At 43.0% G+C, this 25,540-nt stretch overlaps 1 protein-coding gene and 1 long non-coding RNA gene across 3 annotated transcripts; both read left to right on the top strand.

Annotated features, from left to right (window-relative positions):
• Nucleotides 1-5,707: 5,707 nt before the first annotated feature.
• Nucleotides 5,708-10,288, top strand: LOC108262537 (uncharacterized). The gene is made up of 3 exons (XR_008394084.1): nt 5,708-5,872; nt 7,909-8,101; nt 8,959-10,288. It is a non-coding gene; the product is annotated as an uncharacterized LOC108262537 (long non-coding RNA).
• A 6,159-nt stretch (nt 10,289-16,447) lies between these two features.
• Nucleotides 16,448-20,103, top strand: LOC128629619 (NLR family CARD domain-containing protein 3-like). 2 transcript variants are annotated; one of them, XM_053678366.1, is made up of 5 exons: nt 16,448-16,577; nt 17,036-17,152; nt 17,534-17,588; nt 17,825-18,032; nt 18,317-20,103. In XM_053678366.1, exons 2-5 carry the CDS (start codon nt 17,103-17,105, stop codon nt 20,086-20,088), a joined length of 2,085 nt encoding a protein of 694 aa, XP_053534341.1. In that variant the 5' UTR covers nt 16,448-16,577; nt 17,036-17,102; the 3' UTR covers nt 20,089-20,103. The 2 variants fall into 2 exon arrangements, with proteins under 2 accessions (XP_053534341.1, XP_053534342.1); XM_053678367.1 differs by having other exon boundaries at nt 17,828-18,032.
• The last annotated feature ends 5,437 nt before the right edge of the window (nt 20,104-25,540 follow it).

A 25,540-nucleotide genomic window follows, 5' to 3' on the forward strand; every position in this document is an offset into this window, starting at 1 on the left:
AAAAGTTGGTTGATCGGTGCTTTCTGTGTTCTTCATAAACATTTTAACAGAATTAAGGAACAATTTTAAATCCGGGAAAAAATCCTCAACTTTAACGAAACGCATGCCTTTTGTCCTGTCTAAAAACGACTGAATTTCAGTGGAAGAGTAAGCGCCCTCTACCTCCATCTGAGAGTCTCCGCCTACATCACTTTCCACACTTTCACCCTCTTGTGTGTTTGTAAGACCGTCCTCTGACTGAGATGAACAGCCCATTGATTTAACCTTTGACACTTTTGCAATTTTTTCAGTGTTTGATTTATTTTCCGGATTTTTCCTCTTGGTGGATAATTTAGGGAGGTCAGCGTCCATGTGAACCTCCTCCTCATTAGCCAACACTGACTCTGCCACCCTGGTTGCGGTGTGACCAACGTTCACCTCCACATCTAAACCACCCTGTTCGTTCTGTTCTCCCTCTACGTTCCATGTCACCTCATTCTCCTGATCGCTATGGTCTCGGGTTTCCTCCTGCGAGGCCTGCACGCTTCCCTGCGGTTCGTCCGGTACCGAGTCCCTGCTTTCGGCTCTAACGGGCAGGGGTCCCTCTGCGTGAGCAGCTGGCCGGCTCTCGCCTGCTCTCTCCGGGCACGAGCGGATCACGTGTCCTACAGCGCCACACCCAAAACACTTCATGGTTTCTGACGTTACATGCACGGTGTAATCAAAGTCATTGATTTTAAACTTAAACACCAAGTTCAGTTCTTCGTCGCTCTTTTTAAGAATCATATGAACCTGCCTCCTGAAAGACACGACGTGTTTAAGGTGAGGAGATTTACAGCTGATAGGGATCATCTTTATCGGAGACACTAGTTTACCGTACCGCTCCAGCTCTTTCTCCAAAAGCTCGTTTTCTAGAAACGGGGGTACGTTTGAGATAATGACCTTTTTAGCGGGATTTACGAGGGACAAAACCGACACGTGAGAACCTTTAATCACTATTCCGTTCACAAGTAGCTGATTTACTTTATCCATGTTATCTAGAAAGATCACAACCGCGCTGTTCATTCTAGACGCAGCTTTAATACTTTCATAACCGACAATCTCGCCGACCGCTAGACTACACTCCTCCACCGAGCTCCGTCAGGTGGGGACAGTTTAATATCACTCCTCCACCGAGCTCCGTCAGGTGGGGACAGTTTAATAACACTCCTCCACCGAGCTCCGTCAGGTGGGGACAGTTTAATAACACTCCTCCACCGAGCTCCGTCAGGTGGGGACAGTTTAATGACACTCCTCCACCGAGCTCCGTCAGGTGGAGACAGTTTAATAACACTCCTCCACCGAGCACCCGTCAGGTGGGGACAGTTTAACGGCGTGTCTGCGAGTCAGTTTGTGAAAGCTAAACTTTTCACCTGCCGCCATGCCGACCGGCCACGCCGGCAGCCGCCGACTCCACCAAACACACACACACACACACACTCCACCTTAAGAAAAAAAAAAGGATCAGATAACTTATAAACCTCAACGCGCACACTCGCTCACAACAAAGAGAAATAATAGAGAAAGTAGATTAAAGAATAAAGCGTCCAAGGAAGGACAAATGCTCTCACACACGCAGCTCTCGCGCTAACCACACCCACTCCCAGCATACACCAGAGAGAGAGAGAGAGAGAGAGAGAGAGGGAGAGAGAGAGAGAAGGCAGAGAGGGAGAGAGAATGGAGGAGAGTGGGAGAGAGAGAGAGAGAGAGACTTTTTTAACTTTTAAATTGTCCTTTTTATTCAGTCATTTAGATTCCTCCAAAATTTAGAGACATGGTAGATAATGAAAGAAATTCCATTGATACATAAATAAATAAATAAATAAATAAATAAATAAATAGAAATTTTAAAAAGTGTAGAAAAAAATAAAAATAGTAAAAAATACATAAAATTGGCAGGAAAACAAGGTAAAAAGGAAACTATTTCACACCCTGCTCTTTTTTTTTAATTAAACTTAAAACTCCTGCACCTACAGAGCATAAAACCTCCCCAACTGCCCAAACTTCCAAAAATTCCCGCAGCCTACGAGTCATTTAAAAAAAAAAAAAAAAAACACATTCAACTTTGAGTCTAGCTTTAACTAGTGCAGTTAGCAGTTTTTCTGCCTCCTGAGTGCCTCCTCCCTGCATTTTGTTTTTTCTTGAAAGCCAGATAGCGAGCTTGGCTTGGCCTATTATAAAATTCAGTAGAAACACAGCTTTATTTTTTGGAACGTACTTTGGCCCATATATGTAAAGGCTTTCTGCCCATGTAACGCCCAGCCCTCTGCACCAGGCTCTAAGTAGAGAGAACAACCTTTGTAATCTTCGACAATGCAAGAACAAGTGTTCTACTGTTTCTTCCTCGCCACAGAAGAGACACTCCCTGCCCCTTGTGGGGTCGATGTGTGCCACGTGTCTGTTTGTGGCCATGGCCCCATGCACTATCCGCCACTGAAGATCAGCTGTGCGCTTCTCTATGGGCGGTTTGTACAGGGACCTCCAGCATCCTCGTGGGGAAGAGTCCGGTGCCAACAGCCCTGACCAGTGTGATTCTTTCCGTCCTGTCAAAGCACCTCTGTACACAACTTTAATACATGTTTCATACAGTGCTTTCTTCGACGCGTCCTCCAAAGTTGTCAGTGTCGGTGTTTTAAAGGATAAAAGAGCTCCTTCCTCTCGCTGATTCCCCTCTACTGCCGCAGAGATTCGTAGAGATGAAATGGCCTGCTGGTTTTCCTCTCGGTCCTGCCCCAATGCTTCCCTGAAAAGGGAGGGCAGTGCAGAGACCACCTCTCCCAACAGTCTCTGAATGAGGCGGCCCGACAGTACCCCCGTCTCAGTGCACAGTTCTCTAGCTGTCTTCCATCTGTTTCCAGCCCTCAGATTCTTGATTTTTGTGAGTCCTGCTCTCCGTAAGCGCTGTCGAAGATATGTTGATTCTAACATTTTGGACTGTATCACTGAGTTGTAGAACAACGGCTCTTCTTCTATGTTGGGAAAAAAGTCTGCACCGGTCCTGCTGATGTTCAGTACTGAAGACCAGGCTCTCAGGACAGACTGGTAGAAGGTTGTTGTAGGTGATAGGTCCATTTCCTTCAGATTCAGCACGAATAGGTGTTTATCGTACGCCAGGTCTTCAATGCGCTGAAGTAAGGCACAGGCTGTAATCTAGCTAGAAGATTTTTTAAACGGTATCTCTTCCTTTGGTCTAGCTCCTCGTAACTTGTACGTTGTAACTTTACTTAAGCTGTACGTTGTAACTTTACTGCTGAAGCAATAAATTTTTCAGTATCCGAAAAAAAATCCTTGATCTCAACCTGTCTGCTGAATGTGTCATCCAGAAATCCCTCAATTTCAGTTAGTGAATAGAGCTCTTGATCTTCCCCCAACTGCGACCCACTAATGTCTGCGATATCGGAGAGGTTGTCATCCTGGAATTCCTCCTCTTCCACTTCCTTCTCCTGCTCTGCTTGAAGACTTACTGACTTCTCACTACTGTCTGCTATATCCATGTTTTCTGACCCCCCCTCCCCTTCTACCCCACATGCTATCTGACCCCCCCCCCCCACTGCTGTGCCCCATTTTCTGTCTGGCCCCCCCACTACTGCACCCCCCATACTAGGTGACCCCCCCTCCACTGCTGCACCCCCGGTGCTGTCTGCCCCCCCTCCACTGCTGCACCCCCGGTGCTGTCTGCCCCCCTTCCACTGCTGCACCCCCGGTGCTGTCTGCCCCCCTTCCACTGCTGCACCCCTGGTGCTGTCTGACCCCCCTTCCCCTGCTGCACTCCCCATGCTGTCTGCCCCCCCCCCTCCACTGCTACACCCCCCATGCTAGCTGACCCCCCCTCCACTGCTGCACCCCCAGTGCTATCTGACCCCCCTTCCACTGCCGCACCCCTGGTGTTGTCTGACCCCCTTACTCTGCTCCGTTTTTGTGCCTGTACTATAGATTCCTGAGTTCTTTCTACTTCTGGGCCTCTCCCTCCAGGAGTCAGCTCATCTAACCCCTCTCTTAGTTCCTCCCTTGTTTGCTCAGGTCTATCAGGTCCATTACCCCCCGCCGTGGTTTGGTCAGTGTCCTGTCCTCCATCAGTCTCTGACTGCTCTACACTGCTCACATTAACCTGCTTCTCCACCCTGACTCCGCTCGGCCCCGCTTCCTCTCTGTCTTGTTTCTTATGTGGACACGCAAACTTTTTGTGCCCAATGTCCCCGCATTCGAAGCACCTCATGCTCCCAGTGTTGGCGTACAGCATGTATGACTTTCCCTCATGCCATTCTCTGAATGAAATATCCAGCGTGGGTTCATTCAGAAACATGAGCACTGTGCGCCTGAAAGAGGTCACGTGCTTCAGCGCGGGGTTTTTACAGTTTAACGGAACCGTTCTCACACCGCTCACTATTTTACCGAAGCGAGACAGCTCCCGCTCGATATCCTCATTAGGGATGAACGGCGGAATATTCGAAACCGTGACTTTAACTGTTGTAGCCCTCAGCGGAGTGACGGAATAAAGCTCTCCACTTACCTTTATTCCGTTTTCAGTCAGCTGGTGCATGAGTTCCCTCTCCTTCACCAACAGCACCACGGCCTTGTTCATTCTCGATGCCGCCACAATGTTTTCACATTTAATAAGCTCCCCTACCGCCATTAGCACCTGCTCCACCGAGACCTCGGAGCTCACCTCACACCGCACCCCGTGACGGAGTGAGAGAGGCCGGGCTCCACTGCTCAGGTGAGCCGCCATCCCTACACCCCGCCACGAGATCAACAGCTCCCCGCAGCAAAAAAAAACAACTAATAACACCGCTTCCTTGATAATATTATCACACACTCACCCAGTTATTGTGCTCTGAAATTCCAAGATGTAAAGAAAGAAATATATCTATATAAAGATAGAAAAAATTCATTCGCTCTCACACCACGCTCACACGCCACGCTCGCTCACAAACTCCCAGCATGCACCAGAGAGAGAGAGAGAGAGAGAGAGAGAGAGAGAGAGAGAGAGAGAGAAAGTTTGTAATTATCACTTCATGGGGACATCATCATGTTTACACAGCAACCTCATGGGGACCAAAAACATTATGGGGACAAAAATCCATGTCCTCACAGGGGTGATGCATTGAAAAGTGTTGAGGAGGCTGTAAACAGATGCCTCACAAATTTTTATCTTTGGCATATAACGCATGATCTGGACAAACTGTGTGTGTGATCGGTTTGGTCTATGTCGCCCCCTTTAGTCTGGAACCGGTATTTATTGGGGGAGGGGCTTGGCCAACCACTTCACACACGCTGCAAGTCTAATTTATGCAAATTATGGTACCACCCACTTAGTAAAGGACTGTGGTTAATCTGCATATGCACATTAGCGGATTAAAAAGCTTTAAAACAAAGAGGTAAAATGTTTAAAGTTTTGTTCAACTAGGCATTAATATTGATATTTGATTAAGTTAAAATTAACAGAAAATGTAAGTGTACAAAAAGTGACTGGTAAGTTAAAAGCCTAATTAGACTGTTAGAAGGTTAGATTGTTAGCATAAGCTAAACATTAATAAGTTAGAACAGATAGTTATCATGTTGTCCAAATAATTATAAGTCACAATAGTAATTAAAGTTTGAGTTTTTAAATTTTCGCACAGCGAAATGACACTTTTTTTAAAATCTCTAAACAGTAAAACGAAATCCTTAAGTTGGGTTATGGCGGAGTGTAGTTTTTTTTGACTGCACTAATAGTTCGTAAACACCACACAGGAAGTAGGAAAAGAACTACATTTCCCATCTGCCCTGGCTGTCACAGGCTAATAGCACCAGCTGCTTTCCATTGCCCTAATGAGTGATTCTACTGCGGCAACGAGACCAAATACAACGAAAGGTAAGTTATTATTATAATTTTTTTTTTTGCAGTTTATGAGTTTGTAATTTTATTTCCCTGCTTTAAGACTTTATTTATAATTGAATCGCAATATTAAAGTAATTGTTATGCTAGCGGACTTTACTAGCCAGAGTTAGCACACACTTTAACCAATCCAGCACATTAGTAAGTACAATAAGTTAATAAAATGAAGTTAATATATTAAATAGGCTTTGGTGGTTGGCATGTCATGTGAATATTTAGTGTTATACCGACTTCTGTAACTAGCTTCACCATGTAACGGATAGTTCGGTTATAAATAGCAGAGTCAGGCTTCCTAAATAGTTATCGATCTGAGCGCTGGATTGAGTTTAAAGCCTCTGAAATCGAGGACAGGGTGGACAGTAGTCTGGACCGAGCCGAGCTCATTAGTTCCAGTTATTAGTTTGTTATGAATCTGTAACGAGCTGGGCGGTGGTGTGATGTGCTTCGATGTTGTAACTACAGCGCGCTCCTTTTATTCTGCGTCTCTAAACACCGCAGCTGAGCTGTGATCTGTGTGTAGAACAGGTTCTCACTCAGCACAGTTATTAGCAAGCACGGATATGGTTATTTTCTTACTCAGAACATCACTAGGGACTGAAAATCTCAATATATTAACATTTTCTTTAGAGGTAAAATGGCACGAAGGTGGAAGAAGAATAATTATAACTAGACCAGTACATTTCCTGAAGAAAATGTGAGCGGTGCTTGCCATGGTGAAATCGGGACAGGGCGCCAATACATTCAAGAGCCGCCCGCGTAGGGTGCCAATACTTTCGAGAGCCAGACAGATGGGGCGCCAGCATTGTTAGAGCCGGTTGTGTAGTGCGCCAATACTTTTTAGAGCCAGCCGTCAAGGGCGCCAGTACTTTTGAGAACTGGCCGCGGTGGGTGCCAATACTTCTGAGAGCTGAACAGATCGTGTGCCAATACATTTTAGAGCCGAACGTGTACGGAGGCAAAACTTTTAGAGCTTTCTCCTTAGAGGGCCAATACTTTCGAAAGTCAATGCAAGTCTATGGGAAATTTTCTGATTTTGAGCCTCTGTAGCAGGAATTCCGGCATTCCGAACGCTTATAAAAGTCATAGCACACTTCTCCTCAATAAGCCGATCGATTTGACACCTCATCCGTCGATCTCCGACAAAAGGTGCCAATTCAGATTGGGCGCCAATACTTTTGAGAGCTGACAGTGTAGGGTGCCAATACTCTCGAGAGTCGGACTAATAGGTTGCCAGAGGGGTTTAGCATGATGCTCGCATGTTTTAGCATCATGCTAGCATGTTTTAGCATCATGCTAGCATGTTTTAGCATCATGCTAGCATGTTTTAGCATCATGCTAGCATGTTTTAGCATCATGCTAGCATGTTTTAGCATCATGCTAGCATCATGCTTGCACGTTTTAGCATCATGCTAGCATCATGCTTGCACGTTTTAGCATCATGCTAGCATGTTTTAGCATCATGCTGGCATGTTTTAGCATCATGCTGGCATGTTTTAGCATCATGCTGGCATGTTTTAGCATCATGCTGGCATGTTGCTAGCATGTGTTGGCACTGTACTGGCCGTGTATGTTTTCTATATAAAGTCATAGCACACATTTCCTCAATAAGCCGATCGATTCGACACCTCACCCGTCGATCTCCGACAAACGGTGCGGGACTAGTTACGCGCCGAAAAAAAGTGGAATAATAATAATTATAATAATAATAATAATAATAATAATAATAATAATAATAAGTATACAAGGGAACAATAGTAGTGCTTTTACAAGCACCACTAATAAAATGATCCATAGAATTAACCTGCATAAAAAATGACAATGTCTGCATAGTTTTTCTTCAAAGTGTACTTTCATTGTACTTGAAAATTGCAGTTGTAAAGTATTTGTCCACTTAAACATTTACATCTGACCGTTAACAATAAAAATTCTGTGCAGAGCTATCATATTTGTAGAATTTGATGTGGAATATTCGGTCACTGAATACTTCTCTCTTTCTCTCGTTGTGTATTAAGTATTGATGCTGCAAAAGAAGACGGATCTTTTGGTAGGCTGGTTATTGATGACCACAAGCACCCAAATGGCAGAATGCAGAAGACTGAAGTGGATGGAAGCCCACATCTTGGTCTGTTTGCTTTAACAGACTTTAAAGAAGGTGATGAAATTGCCTACAATTACAGAGGAGGAGACTGGCCTTGGTGCAGCAAGGTATGCAGGGTATCTCCTTCTCTGTTTTCACAATTTAAAAATTATTCAAAAATAAACATTGTCTTATCCGGCAGTGTTGCAATTCATTTTTGTTGCACAGCAAATTTTGTGCTTGTGCATTAACAATAAAATTAGACATTATTGTTCATCTGATCTGCTTCAGGTATTTTACTGCCACGTTTAAACATTAACTACAAAACGTGTGTGTCTGAATGCACCGTAATTATCCCAAAGTCTTCCAAAGTATCCCATATCTAACCCTGAAATCACAAACTTAATTCCTATAGTGAAATAATTATTGTTTTTGTTGTATTGAACAGCATATTTGTTTTCTGTTACATAATCTTGTCTGTTAATAGTTACTATACGGAGTCCCCACAAAGCATGTTTTATTCAGGTGTGTGAGGGAGTCTTGTGATAGCTGAATAGATATGTGAATTTAGAACAGTGTCCCCATAGGTCACTTAAACCTGTTTAAATATGCAGATTATGGAGGGGGACACTGCTGAGAGCAATGGCCAGGAGAAACAGCAGCCATCACAGTCTACACCTTTTCTGGATCATAAATATCAGAATTGTGTAGTTTGCTGGCACTTTTAATCCTGCCTTTCAATCACACCTCTCCATAATTTCCAACATAAGCATCCCCTGGGACTTACTAGGTTCCCTACTGTATCTTCTCCAAGAAAACTGAGTACTCCTAGTTACTATTTGGTACATATGCACAAACTGCAGTCAGAGTTTTCATTCTTGAGACGTGAAATCTAAGTTCCAGTCTGTAAGTTGCCAGACAATAATTTCTGTTGGGTGTAAAGGTGTGTGTTTGCTATGTAACTAATGTTTATTCTTACATTTAGGTAAAACATCTACTCTGAAAAAGAGGAAGGCTCGGGAAGGAAATCAGGTCCATGCAGTGGGGAGACATATGAAGACCTTCATCATGTCATGTCGTGACCCAGGGAAGTTGGTCAGTGAAAACTGCATTAGATCTGAGTCTTTATATCTTAAAGATAGAGACTGGCAAAGTGTCAAATTCTATGTCTATAACTGCACTGTCGCTTACAAAAGAGATATAAACAAAGATTAATTACCACTTTGATAGTAACACTTTACATCTATATTACAGATACTGTACATCATAACATCTGTAGTAATGCTTTAATAATAAGTTACATTACACCTCTAGCCTTTTACTTTGTAATGAAACACTCAGCATTTACTTCATCATAAACTAATCAGGAACAAATCAGGCATTTAAAATATCCATTAGAATCTTTACCTACACCGTTATATTGAATTAGATCAAATTGGTTTGGGCCGCCTTCTTCCAGTGGGTCCTTATGCAGGTGACTGACAAGTTCATGAGTAAGCCTATTGGGCAATAAAAGCTTCAGTGTGCTACCCATTTACATGTTTAGACTGCCTGGAATCAAAATTAGCTACCTCAACATACATTATTAAGTTGTTACTGTCACTTTTTAGCTTAGTCAGTTAAGTGGATATAGAATTGTGTTTATGACATTTGGTTGTGTGTCTGTGTTTGGCTAGTATCTTTATTTTTCTCAATATGTTTAACTTTGAGCTGGCTATATGTAGTAAGCAGAAGTGTTATGTCAAACTTAAATGAGTCCAAGTTCATTCATGGCACATGTGAGCTTAGTAGTTGTGCACTTTAATGGGCAAATATTTGTTGTCTTTTACAGTAAAGAAGCTCAAGACTCAAGTTGTCTTTATAATGTTGAATAGACAGGGTTTTTTCATCTTACTGACAATTTTTCACTTGATTAGAGATCCAGACCAATAAACAAATCCTTCATGTAGCTAAAATATCAAAAGGATGAGTTTCTTTGTCATTTTGACTTGCCAAAATGACTGGGGATAGTGTTAATTTGTGATGCATGCCTGTGATAAATAAGTGAGGTTCAGTACAGCTAGCACCTCTACTTTCTATTCCACAAAAAAAATTGTATACTTTGGAGCAGGAAATGAAAAGCTTCTTAGAATTATAGCCTCAAAACTAATAATAGCACTGGTACCACCTTCCTTAACAAGTTCCTAGGTTTCTCAAAGGGTTCCTCTGTTGGAAATAGAAAGCTCCAAAAAAATGTAGTCTGTTATCTATTACGTGCAGATATTGAAATTTGTGTAAGAGAGCTTTTTGATAACCAAACTTTCACTGATAGCATATTTCACAAATAAGGCTAAGAGTCCTTAGTATAAACAATTAAGAACAACTGTTCAATATAATTTCATGAGAAGCTCAAACCTTCAAATAGAGAAAATACACATCATATCTGCTTTACAGACAGCCCTCTAAATTAGACATACTTAGTTTGTAATTTTGTATAAATAATTATAGAGTTAAATTGACAACTTTGTTTTTTAAAACCATGTCCCATTGTTATATAAACGACCTGATCTGTGTGTATGCAGATTAACTATCTAGTGATGTCCCCTCTACAACATGAAAACCAGCTAATTTGCTGTGCATGCAAATTAGGTCCCCATTAATGATGAGTTCTTGTTATGTCCACATTAGGTGTGAAAAAACCAAGCACAGAAATTTTGAGATTTAAATCCAGAATTTGAGATATGTGTTCTCAGGCTTAAATTATACATGCCTGATTTTTTCACATCTGTAGGACCTCAGGAAAGTGGTGTCCCCACAATGCATGGGTGGGACTACTGACCCCAGAATGTTATAATTACAAGAATGTGTGTGTGTGTGTGTGTGTGTGTGTGTGTGTGTTAAAGGTACAGGAGCAGTCTGTCTGTGCAGCTACAGTAAATGTTAATAATAATAATAATAATAATAGGACGTTATTTAAAAGCTCATGCAGCTGATGTTATTTTTATTTAGTAGTTAATTTAACATGCTATGCTAACATGTAAACAATAAGATAATATTACCTGACGTACATTTTACACTCAATATTGTCTGTTTCTGTTCTATTTCACCAACAAAAATATTTCCAAACAAAGCCACAGCAGGTCCTGCTCCTTTTTCCTCCTAATTCCCTCATTTCTCCACGTTGGGATTAATAAAGTATTATCTTATCTCATCTTTTGTTCAAATGGGAGATTTCTTATTTATTTTATTTATTTTATTTATTTTGTTTATTTTTAAATAGGAGACTTTTTAATACTTTTATTAAAAAATGGCTTCATGTTTCTATTATAATGAAGCATTTGTTCAAACAAAAATGTTTTCAGTCCTTTAAGGATCATTGTAACTGATGATGTTGTTATTATTATTATTATTATTATTATTATTATTAATAATAATAATAATAATAATAATAATAATAATAATAATAATGATGATGTGGTGTCATGTCCTCTGATTTCTGTGTGAGACAAACGCACTCATATTTCTGTTACATGGGAAACTTTAGGGTTAGGGTGCATACATACTCTGCTTTAAATAAACAGCAGGAGATTGAGCACCAGTGACTTGACACCTACAGCTGACAAAGCTGCAAGCAGGGTTCATACCTGCGCAAGAAAACCCCGTTGGATTTAGAGTCCGACGCCTCAAAGTGATTTAAGGAAACACTAGGCTATTCTACCGGAGCCGACGGACGTGTTTGTCCGTGTTAGACCCTTCTCCAACAACAACTTTGCAGTCTCGTTTATATTCTCAGGTTTCCGCACGTGGACGCCCTCTTCAGTACATTTACTTCAGTCAAGTAATTAGAGCCTTTACTAGTTTACATGAATACATTCGGACGACTTACTTTACGTCAAAGCATTTTTCTAGGATAAAACACAAGCGTGTTTGATGAATGCCAAGGTGCTTTCTTGCTCATCTGAATAGAGTTCTCTCTGCATTATGACACAGTTTCATAACAGGCTTCCAGTTGCGCAGGTGAAACCCCGGTGTAGTTCAAGTCCAGTGCCCTTTTCTCTCTGCAGTCAGGAAGATAGTGCACACGAGTTAGTTGACACAGACCGCTGATATGCCTTGAGCAGGCTTCAAGTTGCGTAGGGGAGACCCCAGTGCATTCCAAGTCCAGTGCCATGTTCTCTTGGCCATCAGAGGAAGGGAGCATGAGACAAGACTTAAGTGCATTTCCTTGGTTCATTTATGTTCTGATGGTTTATGTTTTGATCGTTTCAATGTGCCAACCTTCTTTACCAGCCGTAATCACGATGGAGAATGAGACAAGGCTTAAGAGTGACTCCAAGGCTCATTTACGTTTTGATCGCGCATGGTTGCAAGTTTCCAAAGTGTCATGTGTCTTTTCAAATGGCTTCATGTTTCAATTATAATGAAGCATTTGTTCAAACAAAAATGTTTTCAGTCCTTTAAGGATCATTGTAACTGATGATGTTGTTGTTGTTGTTATTATTATTGTTATTATTATTATTATTATTTTTAATAATAATAATAATGCTAATGCTGATGTGGTGTCCTGTCCTCTGATTTGTGTGTGTGAGAGAAACACACTCACATTTCTGTTACATGGTAAAGAGTAAGTGTATTATGGCTGTGTGTGTGTTTGAGGTCAGTGTTCTGATATTTCATCATTTCTCTTCCAGGCTGTGGGAGTGTGATCTAACAGAGGAAAGCTGTAGAGTTCTGTCCTCAGTTCTCAGATCAAACTCCTCCAGACTGAGAGAACTGAACCTGAGTGACAATAACCTGCAGGATTCAGGAGTGAAGCTGCTCTCTGCTGGACTGGAGAATCCACACTGTACACTGGAGATACTGAGGTACACACACACTCACACACACACACACACACACTGTACACTGGAGATACTGAGGTACACTCACACACACACAGAGACACACACACACACTGTACACTGGAGATACTGAGGTACTCACACACACACACACTCACACACACACACACACACACACACACACACACACACACACTCACAAACACACATCCAGTTTCCATCTGTGGTGATTGTAATTGTAGTGATGTACAGTGCATCCAGAAAGTATTCACAGCGCTTCACTTTTTCCACATTTTGTTATGTTACAGACCTTGGAGTGATTATTGACTCCAGCCTATCATTTGATGCTCATGTAGATAATATTACTAGGATAGCCTTCTTTCATCTCAGAAATATTGACTATATAATGACTGCATCATACTCCAAAAAAGTTGGGACAGTTGACTGTTTACCGCTGTGTAACATCACCTTTTCTTTTAATAACACTTATTAAGTGTTTGGGTGCTGAGTGAAGACACCAGTTGGTTAAGGTTAGCAAGGAGAATTTCCCCCCATTCATCCATTATTCATTTCTTTAGCTGTGCTACTGTACGAGGCCTTCAGTGCCTTATTTTGAGCTTTATAATGCGCCACACATCGGAGGCAGGTCAGGACTGCAGGCAGGTCATGCTAGCGCCAGCACTCTCTTCTTACACAACCATGCGTTTGTGGTTTGGTGTTGTCCTGCTCTGGATGGCAGCATGTGTAGCTCCAAAATGTGTACATATCTTTCTGCATTAATGATGCCCTCACAGATGTGTGTTACCCATACCATGGACACTGGCACACCCCTATACCATGGACACTGGCACACCCCTATACCATGGGCACTGGCACAGCCCTATACCATGGACACTGACACGCCCCTATACCATGGACACTGACACGCCCCCATACCATGGACACTGACACGCCCCTATACCATGGACACTGACACGCCCCCATACCATGGACACTGGCACGCCCCCATACCATGGACACTGGCACGCCCCCATACCATGGACACTGGCACGCCCCCATACCATGGACACTGGCACGCCCCCATACCATGGACACTGGCACGCCCCATACCATGGACACTGGCACGCCCCCATACCATGGGCACTGACACGCCCCCATACCATGGGCACTGACACGCCCCATACCATGGGCACTGACACGCCCCCATACCAACTGACACGCCCCCATACCATGGACACTGACACGCCCCCATACCAACTGACATGCCCCATACCATGGACACTGACACGCCCCATACCAACTGACATGCCCCATACCATGGACACTGACACGCCCCATACCATGGACACTGACACGCCCCCGTACCATGCACACTGACACGCCCCCATTCCGTGGACACTGACACGCCCCCATACCATGACAGACGCTAGCTTTTGGATCTGACTCTGATCACAGCTTGGATGGTCCTTTTTCTCTTTGACTCGGAGAACACGACGGTTGTTTTTCCAAAAACTATTTAAAATGTCGACTCATCAGACCACAAAACAAGATTCCAATGTGCTACTGTCCATCTTAGATAAGACCGAGCCCAGAGAAGTGGTCGGAGCTTCGGGACAATGTATGGCCTCTGCTTTACATAGTAAAACCTTAACCTGCATCTGTGGATGCAGCGGCGAATACTGTCGACTGACTAAGGTTTACCAAAGTATTCCCGAGCCCATGTCAGGATCTTCATTACAGACTCATGACGGTTTTTAAGACAGTGACATCTCAGGGAGCGGAGATCACGCGCATTCAGAAGTGGTTTTATGCCTCGCCCTTTACGCACCGAGATTTGACCGGATTCCTTGAATCTTTTAATTATATTGTGCACTGTAGAAGGTGAAATGACCAAAATCCTACCGATTTGTCTTTCGGGAATGTTCTTCTCAAAGTGCTGGATTATTTGCTGACATATCTGTTGGCAGATTGGCGAGCCTCGACCCGTCCTTACTCTTGAAGGACTCGGCCTTTTTTGAAGGCTCCTTATGTATATGATTAGACGATAATTAGACCTCACCTGTTTCACATCGCCGCCTTCTTTCAACTCGTCACATCGTATTAATCCTAAATGACCCCTGTCCCAACTTTTTTGGAACGTGTTGCAGCATCAATTTCAAAATGAATGTTCATCTTCCAGAAAGTTGATTAGGTAAAACATCAAATACCTCGTCTTTATGTTTTTTGTTTAAATACAAGTCAATGTACATTTACAAATGACTCTTCATTGTTTTATTAGCATTTTCCATACTGTCCCAACTTTTTTGGTATTGGGGTTGTCTAATGTCACTACATGATGCGGAAATACTAGTTCATGCTTTCGTCACCTCTAGACTAGATTACTGTAATGCCTTACTGTCTGGATGTTCCAGTAGGAGCATAAACAAACTCCAGTTAGTCCAGAATGCAGCTGCTAGAGTCCTCACTAGAACCAGAAGATACGACACATCACCCCGATCTTATCCACACTGCATTGTCTCCCAGTGAAATCTCACACTGATTATAAAATACTGTTATTAACCTATAAAGCACTGAATGGTCTCGCGCCATGCAACTTTGATCAAAAGATGCAAAGTATGTTTGCATAAGTAGTATGCTAGAGTACGAGGCGTATGAGTTCCACTCTCCTCTGTGAAATCCACCTTCATCTTCTGTTTCTCCATCACTGCCTCCAGCTCTGTTGCCTTTCTGACATCCTGAGAAAAAAACACTCATCATTTATACACATCATTAGCATGTGTGAGTGTGTGTGTGTTTACCTCCAGCAGTGCCTTCTGTACGGCAACTTGTCTGTACACCCTCGCTCCTTCTTCAGGAATGACCGCGCGAAGTTCCTCTTTATTCAGAGAGAATAGCTGAGCTCCTGTTAACACACAGACACTGTGTAGTCCCACATACATACACACACACACACACACACACACACACACAGATATTAATAAATTAATAGATAATGTTTTATAAAAATGTGACAAGAGGCAGTGATTCACACAGGCCACTATAGGGAGCCGGAGCACAGACTGCCCTTTTACTAGACCATTAAAAATAAAGAGAATTAGAGTCACACCAGTAACTAAGTTCCAACAAGAGTAACACACACTTTCTGTCAAACTGTCAATCAAAGTAGTGTGTGCTGATTTATAGCCCTTTGTGCTTCTCAGGCCGACATTTCTGTAAGTGGCCTAATTTATGACCGGGGTGGGGGGGTAACCCTATCGATTGTATCAGTGGGTCAATCTAGCTCCTGTGTGTCTGGGCAGTGGTGGAGAGGGGTGTGTGGAGGAGTAGCCCCCCAACAAAGGTGTTCATGTTAATGAGTCTGTTTTTTTTTTTTGTTTTTTTTTGGGGGGGGGGTGAAATACGTCTGAAAAGGGTATCAATGGTTAATATTGGGCATGTGTTTGTGTTACTGTGTGGCGTTATTTCGTTTGTGTAAACACACTGTTAGAAAAGCATAATGTTTGAATGTGTACATATAGGAGTAGAATATTTGTTTGTGAAATAAATGAAAACAAATGTAAATGTACTGGTCTAGTTTATTATTATTATTGTTGTGTGTGTGTGTGTGTGTGTGTGTGTGTCTGTCTTATTATTTCCTGTAAGTGAACTCTGTGCTGATACAGGGTTTGATTTAACACACCGATGTTGGAGTGAAGTAAACGTGTGTCCTGCTGTAATCTGGAGAAGGAGACATGACCTCCAACATGAGTGTGTCTGGAAAACAGGACTTAAAGAGAGACGAGAGGTGAGTTACTTTTCCATTCACCAGCAATAAACACACGCCGTCTCATGGAACAGATCTGTATCTCTAAACACTCACTAGTTAACAGAGGAACTAGACTTTGGTTTAAGGTGTTTAATAGCAGTGAATATATCACTGATCTGATCTAAGAACAGTTTAGAGAAATCATTCACTGAGAGAAGAGTAAAAAGGACTGTGTAATGTGGAGGAGAAGAGCAGCGTAGCTTTGAGTCAGTGAACTCTACAGGCTTTAAGACCCAGCTGAGTCAGTTATCTGTGACTGGGACTCCTGACATCAGTGTAATTCCTGAGGTATGGGGCGTGTCTCCTGTTTGAATAAGTGTGCAGACTGGAGCTGAATAAAAAAGATGGAATTATTGGTGTTTAATGATGAACACATTGTGTAACAGTGCTGAGACAGCAGAGTATCAATTATTGCTGATATTTCTGTTTAATTCTAGAATGAAGGAGGGAAAGAGATCAGACTCACCAGAACCCAGCTGTGTGTCCATGAAGAGTGACTGATCAATGGAGCAACCACTTACCTTCAGAGACGGAGCCAGTTCTCCTGATGTGAGGTCAGTACAGTGAGGTGTTTTACAGCAATGTTCCACCTGATCAAACTCACTGGTCTCATTCTGAAGCAGTAAAACACTAAACTGTGCAGTGCTGCAGCTCTCAGACTGGCAGTGAGGAAAACTGCTTTAAGAGTTCAGTTCAGTCTGCAGTCCCTGAGCTGGAGGGTCTGTGGTGCTACACAACAACATTTACACCTGGGACATTAATGACTAGATTACTATTTTATTCATAAACATGTTAGTGTCAGTGAGAAATCCTGAAATCAGTGCATTGTGTTAAGAGGATAGTGTTATATATCTGTCTCTGTATGTATTAGTGTGTGTTGTGCAGCTATGAATACATATAGTCTATATCACATCATGTGTTTTATTTCTTCACAGACCACAACAGAAGAAATCAAACCTCAGCAGAAATCAGTTGGACTCCATATTCAAGGTGTGTGTCTTTTTAATGTGTGTGACTTGTGTGTGAATATGTTGCAGGTTTTTTTTATTATTTAAGATCATGACAATTTACAGATTTAATAATGTGCAGCAGCATTATGGGTAATTGGACAGAATTTCAGCTGTAACTGTGGTAATAGAAAGAGACTTTTATTCTTTTCACAAAATAAAAGCATCTCTAAGTGTGTAACATTATAATATTTAGATGTGTTCCTGTGTGTTTCTAAGCAGGAGCTGGAACACAAAGTCATCACTCTGATAAAGAATGAGCTGAAGACATTTAGGAAGCTCCTGAGTCCAGATTACCCAGCATGCACTGAGAGGGAGGTGGAGGATGAGGAGGATCTGCACAGTGTCAGAGACGGAGCGCTGAAGATCACACTGCACATCCTGAAGAACATGAACCACACAGATCTCGCTCACACACTGCACAACAGTAAGAGCTCTGAGTCATGGCTTTATTCCATCAGGTCCACTTTAGAGAAAGGAAATAGTTTTAGATAGGAACACTTTTAGTTTGAAGTTTGAGTTTATTATCATGTACATCTGCTGCTTTTCTGTTCTGTTCGTGGTCCAGCTTGTGGTGACTCTGTACAATGGTCCTGTTCCTTCAGGAATATTTACTACATGAATCAGGAATGAACAGCAGCATTAGAATTTTACATTTAATCCTGTGTTCAGTGATTTTACATTAAAACATCTTATTACTTTGTTTATTAGAGTCTGTGGCCTCTGTGTATCAGACAAAGCTGAAATCCAGCCTGAGAGAGAAGTTTAAAAGAATTAATGAAGGAATCTCACAGCATGGAAGCTCAGCACTTCTGAATGAGATCTACACAGAGCTCTACATCACAGAGGGTTGGAGTGGAGACGTCAATAATGAACATGAGGTGAGACAGATTGAGACAGCGTCCAGGAGACCAGCAACACAGGAGACACCCATCAAATGTAATGATCTCTTTAAAGACAAGTCCATCAGAAGTGTGCTTACTAAAGGAGTTGCTGGAATTGGAAAAACAGTCTCTGTGCAGAAGTTCATTCTGGACTGGACTGAAGGAAAAGCAAATCAGGACGTCACCTTCATGTTTCCACTTCCCTTTAGAGAGCTGAATCTGATGAAGCAGAGACATCTCAGTCTGATGGATCTTCTTCATCACTTTTTCCCTGAAATGAGAAAACTAGAATTAATAGACTCCTACAAAGTGGTGTTGATCTTTGATGGTCTGGATGAGTGTCGACTTCCTCTAAATTTCCAGAAGAATGAGAGACTGTGTGATGTGACAGTGTCAGCCTCAGTGGATGTGCTGCTGACGAACCTCATCAAGGGGAATCTGCTTTTCTCTGCTCTCCTCTGGATAACCTCTCGACCAGGAGCAGCCAATCAGATCCCTCCTGAGTGTGCAGAAAAGGTAACAGAGGTACGAGGGTTCAGTGATCCTCAGAAAGAGGAGTACTTCAGGAAGAGGATCAGTGATCAGAGCCTGGCTGATAAAATCATCTTACACATGAAGTCTTCAAGAAGCCTCTACATCATGTGCCACATCCCAGTCTTCTGCTGGATCTCAGCCACTGTTCTAGAGAGAATGTTGGGTGAAGCAGAGAGTGGAGAGATCCCCAAGACTCTGACTCAAATGTTCACACACTTCCTGATCTTTCAGATCAAACACAAGGACCAAAAATACCATCAGAAATGTGACCCTGATCCTCAGCAGACCAGAGAGAGTATCCTGGCACTGGGAAAACTGGCTTTCCAACAGCTGGAGAAAGGAAAACTGATCTTCTATGAGGAAGACCTGAGAGAGTGTGGCATTGATGTGAGAGAAGTGTCAGTGTACTCAGGAGTGTGTACCCAAATCTTCAGAGAGGAGTTTGGGCTTCACCTGGGGAAGGTGTTCAGCTTTGTACATCTGAGTGTTCAGGAGTTTCTGGCTGCTTTATACACATTTCTCTCCTTCATCAGCAGAAATGTAACAGAACAACCAACCATTAATCTGTCTGATCTTCTCAACAAGTCAAACATGTCTGATCTCCTCAAGAGTGCAGTGGACAAGGCCTTACAGAGTGAGAACGGACACCTGGACCTGTTCCTCCGCTTCCTTCTGGGTCTCTCACTGGAGTCCAGTCAGACTCTCTTACGAGGTTTAATGCCACAGACAGGAAGCAGCTCTCACAGCAAACAGGAAACAGTCGAGTACATCAAGGAGAAGATCAGGGAGAATCCATCTCCAGAGAAATCCATCAATCTGTTCCACTGTCTGAATGAACTGAATGATCATTCTCTAGTGCAGGAAGTACAGACTTACCTGAACAGAGGAGGTTACAGTCGTCTCAGGGGAACCAGACTCTCTCCTGCTCAGTGGTCAGCTCTGGTGTTTGTGTTACTGAACTCAGATCAGGAGCTGGATGAGTTTAATTTGAGTAAATATGACCGATCAGAGGAATGTCTTCTGAAGCTGCTGCCAGTGGTCAAAGCCTCCAGAAGAGCTGTGTGAGTATTTTTATTTATAAATGTATTACTGCATGGTTTAGGATTTTAATGTAACACTGAACTGCACTGTTTGGATTAATGCTGGTTAATAATTACTCTAATCATCTTTAAACAAACCTCTGGTACTGTTAAAGAAGAGTTTCACTCTTTACACCAACACGTTACGTCTGCACTGAGGGCGGGGCCATGTGGACAAAACCTTCCATCACCATTTATTACCTTTTCTCTAAAACTGATGAAGAAATGATCTCTACAGAATAACTGCATGTATTCATCACTGCTTTTTGATCAATTTGTGATCTAAACACCAGTGAAAGGCACTTTTTCTTTTCTCCTTTCATTTGAAAGTTACATTGAACAGAACTTCACAAACGAGAAGAAGAAAAACAGAACACTGTCACCATGGGAACAATATGAATACAGCATGTGACACTGGTGATATAGAGGATATAGGAAAATATCTATCAATAGACATGACTGATTATTCTATTTTCTGGTCCTATGATGTGTATCAGCGTATCACACCGCCCAATCTGCACTGAGGGACACGTGAGAGTGTCGTGGAAAACAATCTTTCCAACCTAAGTTAAAGACTTCAGAGACAGAGGGTTTGTAGATGCCAAAGGTCATCAAACTTTATTGAAACAACAAAGTGAGACAGTCTGCAGAAAGTCTGAATTAAACACACACACACACACACACACACACGTCTTTATATACTTTTCTGAAGCAGTTAAATTATCCCTAGTCGGGGCATTAACCTCTTCTTTCTGAAAACAAACCAATCTCCATCGCCGTAATGAATTATTCATATCTATATGATACCTTACATTTGTGGTGCATGCGTTGTTAGTTGGATTTTCTTATGGTTTTATTGGGACAAGGTCATTTTTTGCAGCGCATGCGCCTTGCGTTGAATTTTCTGAAAGGTTTCATCAGGACAGGATTTTTACCCCGTCCCAGATTTCCCCCTTATACCTTAATGACTTTGTGGCTTTAGTCCCAGCCTGGTACACTTCATCCTGGAAGTCTGATCTGTTACTGTGACACTGGTATTGAAGCTTAAAGGGCTTTGATTGGAAACACAGTTCTGGTGAATGTCTAATTGCTCATTTATTGCCAGAATAAAGCTGCTTTAGACAAAACACACGGTTCTTCTAACTCAGGTTAGACAGGACATACAGAGATACAGAAAAACACCTGATGTTCAGTAACACATAGACGTCTTCTAGCTCACTACACACTTACAATAGAACTTGATTAAAACTCTTCTGTGCTTTTTCACTTTCACACCGACCTTGTTTGGTTTGCACCGATCAGACTTTCTCTTTAGATTGGATCTGGTGTGGGATTAGTTTACAGGATGAAAGAGGATTGTCCTCGAGGACGGATTTCCAGTTAGCAAAAATATCATAATCCCTCTGTGCAGATCAAGGGATGCGTCCTGTTTACAACTTTAATCTCTAACAAAAAATGTGAATATTTACCATAAACAAACAAACAAACAAATAAATAATGCATGCACTGTGTGAGACGGATTTCCAGTTACTCGTCAATTTACTCCACACACTCTCTCACACACACACTCTCACTCACACACACACACACTCTCTCTGTCTCTCTCACACACACTCACACACACAGACTCTCACACACACACAGACTTTTTTACATGTACGTCCCTTAAAAATGGTTTCCATTATTCAAACGAAAACCCTTCTGATTTCATTTCAATAATAATAATAATAATAATAATAATAATAATAGTAATGCTGATGTGGTGTCCTGTCCTCTGATTTGTGTGTGTGAGAGAAACACACTCACATTTCTGTTACATGGTAAAGAGTAAGTGTATTATGGCTGTGTGTGTGTTTGAGGTCAGTGTTCTGATATTTCATCATTTCTCTTCCAGGCTGTGGGAGTGTGATCTAACAGAGGAAAGCTGTAGAGTTCTGTCCTCAGTTCTCAGATCAAACTCCTCCAGACTGAGAGAACTGAACCTGAGTGACAATAACCTGCAGGATTCAGGAGTGAAGCTGCTCTCTGCTGGACTGGAGAATCCACACTGTACACTGGAGATACTGAGGTACACACACACACACACACACACTCACACACACTCACACACACACACACACACACACTCACACACACACACACACTCACACACACTCACACACTGTACACTGGAGATACTGAGGTACATTCACACACACAGAGAGACACACACACACACACTGTACACTGGAGATACACACACACACACACACTGTACACTGGAGATACACACACACACACACACACACACACACTGTACACTGGAGATACACACACACACACACACACACACACACACACACACACTGTACACTGGAGACACACACACACACACACACACACACACACACACTGTACACTGGAGATACACACACACACACACACACACTGTACACTGGAGATACACACACACACACACACACACACACACACACACACTGGAGATACACACACACACACACACACACACACACACTGTACACTGGAGATACACACACACACACACACACACACTGTACACTGGAGATACACACACACACACACACACACACACACACACACTGTACACTGGAGATACACACACACACACACACACACACACACACTGTACACTGGAGATACACACACACACACACACACACACACACACTGTACACTGGAGATACACACACACACACACACACACACACACACTGTACACTGGAGATACACACACACACACACACTGTACACTGGAGATACACACACACACACACACACACACTGTACACTGGAGACACACACACACACACACACACACACACACACACTGTACACTGGAGATACACACACACACACACACACACTGTACACTGGAGATACACACACACACACACACACACACACACACACACTGGAGATACACACACACACACACACACACACACACACACACACTGGAGATACACACACACACACACACACACACACACACTGTACACTGGAGATACACACACACACACACACACACACTGTACACTGGAGATACACACACACACACACACACACACACACACACTGTACACTGGAGATACACACACACACACACACACACTGTACACTGGAGATACACACACACACACACACACACACACACACTGTACACTGGAGATACACACACACACACACACACACACACACACTGTACACTGGAGATACACACACACACACACACTGTACACTGGAGATACACACACACACACACACACACACTGTACACTGGAGATACACACACACACACACACACTGTACACTGGAGATACACACACACACACACACACACACACACTGTACACTGGAGATACACACACACACACACACACTGTACACTGGAGATACACACACACACACACACACACTGTACACTGGAGATACACACACACACACACACACACACACACTGTACACTGGAGATACACACACACACACACACACACTGTACACTGGAGATACACACACACACACACACTGTACACTGGAGATACACACACACACACACACACACACACACACACACACACACACACACACACACACACACACACTGGAGACACACACACACACACACACTGGAGATACACACACACACACACACTGGAGATACACACACACACACACACACACACTGGAGATACACACACACACACACACACACACACACACACACACACTGGAGATACACACACACACACACACACACACACACACTGGAGATACACACACACACACACACACACACACACACACTGGAGATACACACACACACACACACTGGAGATACACACACACACACACACTGGAGATACACACACACACACACACACACACTGGAGATACACACACACACACACACACACACACACACACACACTGGAGATACACACACACACACACACACACACACACACTGGAGATACACACACACACACACACACACACACACACACTGGAGATACACACACACACACACACACACACACACACACTGGAGATACACACACACACACACACACACACACACACTGGAGATACACACACACACACACACACACACACTGGAGATACACACACACACACACACACACACACACTGGAGATACACACACACACACACACACACACACTGGAGATACACACACACACACACACACACACACTGGAGATACACACACACACACACACACACACACACACACACTGGAGATACACACACACACACACACACACACTGGAGATACACACACACACACACACACACACACACACACTGGAGATACACACACACACACACACACACACACACACACACACACTGTACACTGGAGATACACACACACACACACACACTGTACACTGGAGATACACACACACACACACTGTACACTGGAGATACACACACACACACACACACACACACACACACACACACTGTACACTGGAGATACACACACACACACACACACTGTACACTGGAGATACACACACACACACACACACACACACACACTGGAGATACACACACACACACACACACACACACACACTGGAGATACACACACACACACACACACACACACACACTGGAGATACACACACACACACACACACACACTGGAGATACACACACACACACACTGGAGATACACACACACACACACACACACACACACTGGAGATACACACACACACACACACACACACACACACACACACACTGGAGATACACACACACACACACACACACACACACACTGTACACTGGAGATACACACACACACACACACACACTGTACACTGGAGATACACACACACACACACACACTGTACACTGGAGATACACACACACACACACACACACACACACACACTGGAGATACACACACACACACACACACACACACACTGGAGATACACACACACACACACACACACACACACTGGAGATACACACACACACACACACACACACACTGGAGATACACACACACACACACACACACACACTGGAGATACACACACACACACACACACACACACACACTGGAGATACACACACACACACACACACACTGGAGATACACACACACACACACACACTGTACACTGGAGATACACACACACACACACACACTGTACACTGGAGATACACACACACACACACTGTACACTGGAGATACACACACACACACACACACACACACACACACACACACTGTACACTGGAGATACACACACACACACACACACTGTACACTGGAGATACACACACACACACACTGTACACTGGAGATACACACACACACACACACACTGTACACTGGAGATACACACACACACACACACACACACACACACACTGG

This window comes from Ictalurus punctatus, unplaced genomic scaffold (assembly GCF_001660625.3).
Source record: "Ictalurus punctatus breed USDA103 unplaced genomic scaffold, Coco_2.0 Super-Scaffold_100, whole genome shotgun sequence".
Lineage (NCBI taxonomy): Eukaryota > Metazoa > Chordata > Actinopteri > Siluriformes > Ictaluridae > Ictalurus > Ictalurus punctatus.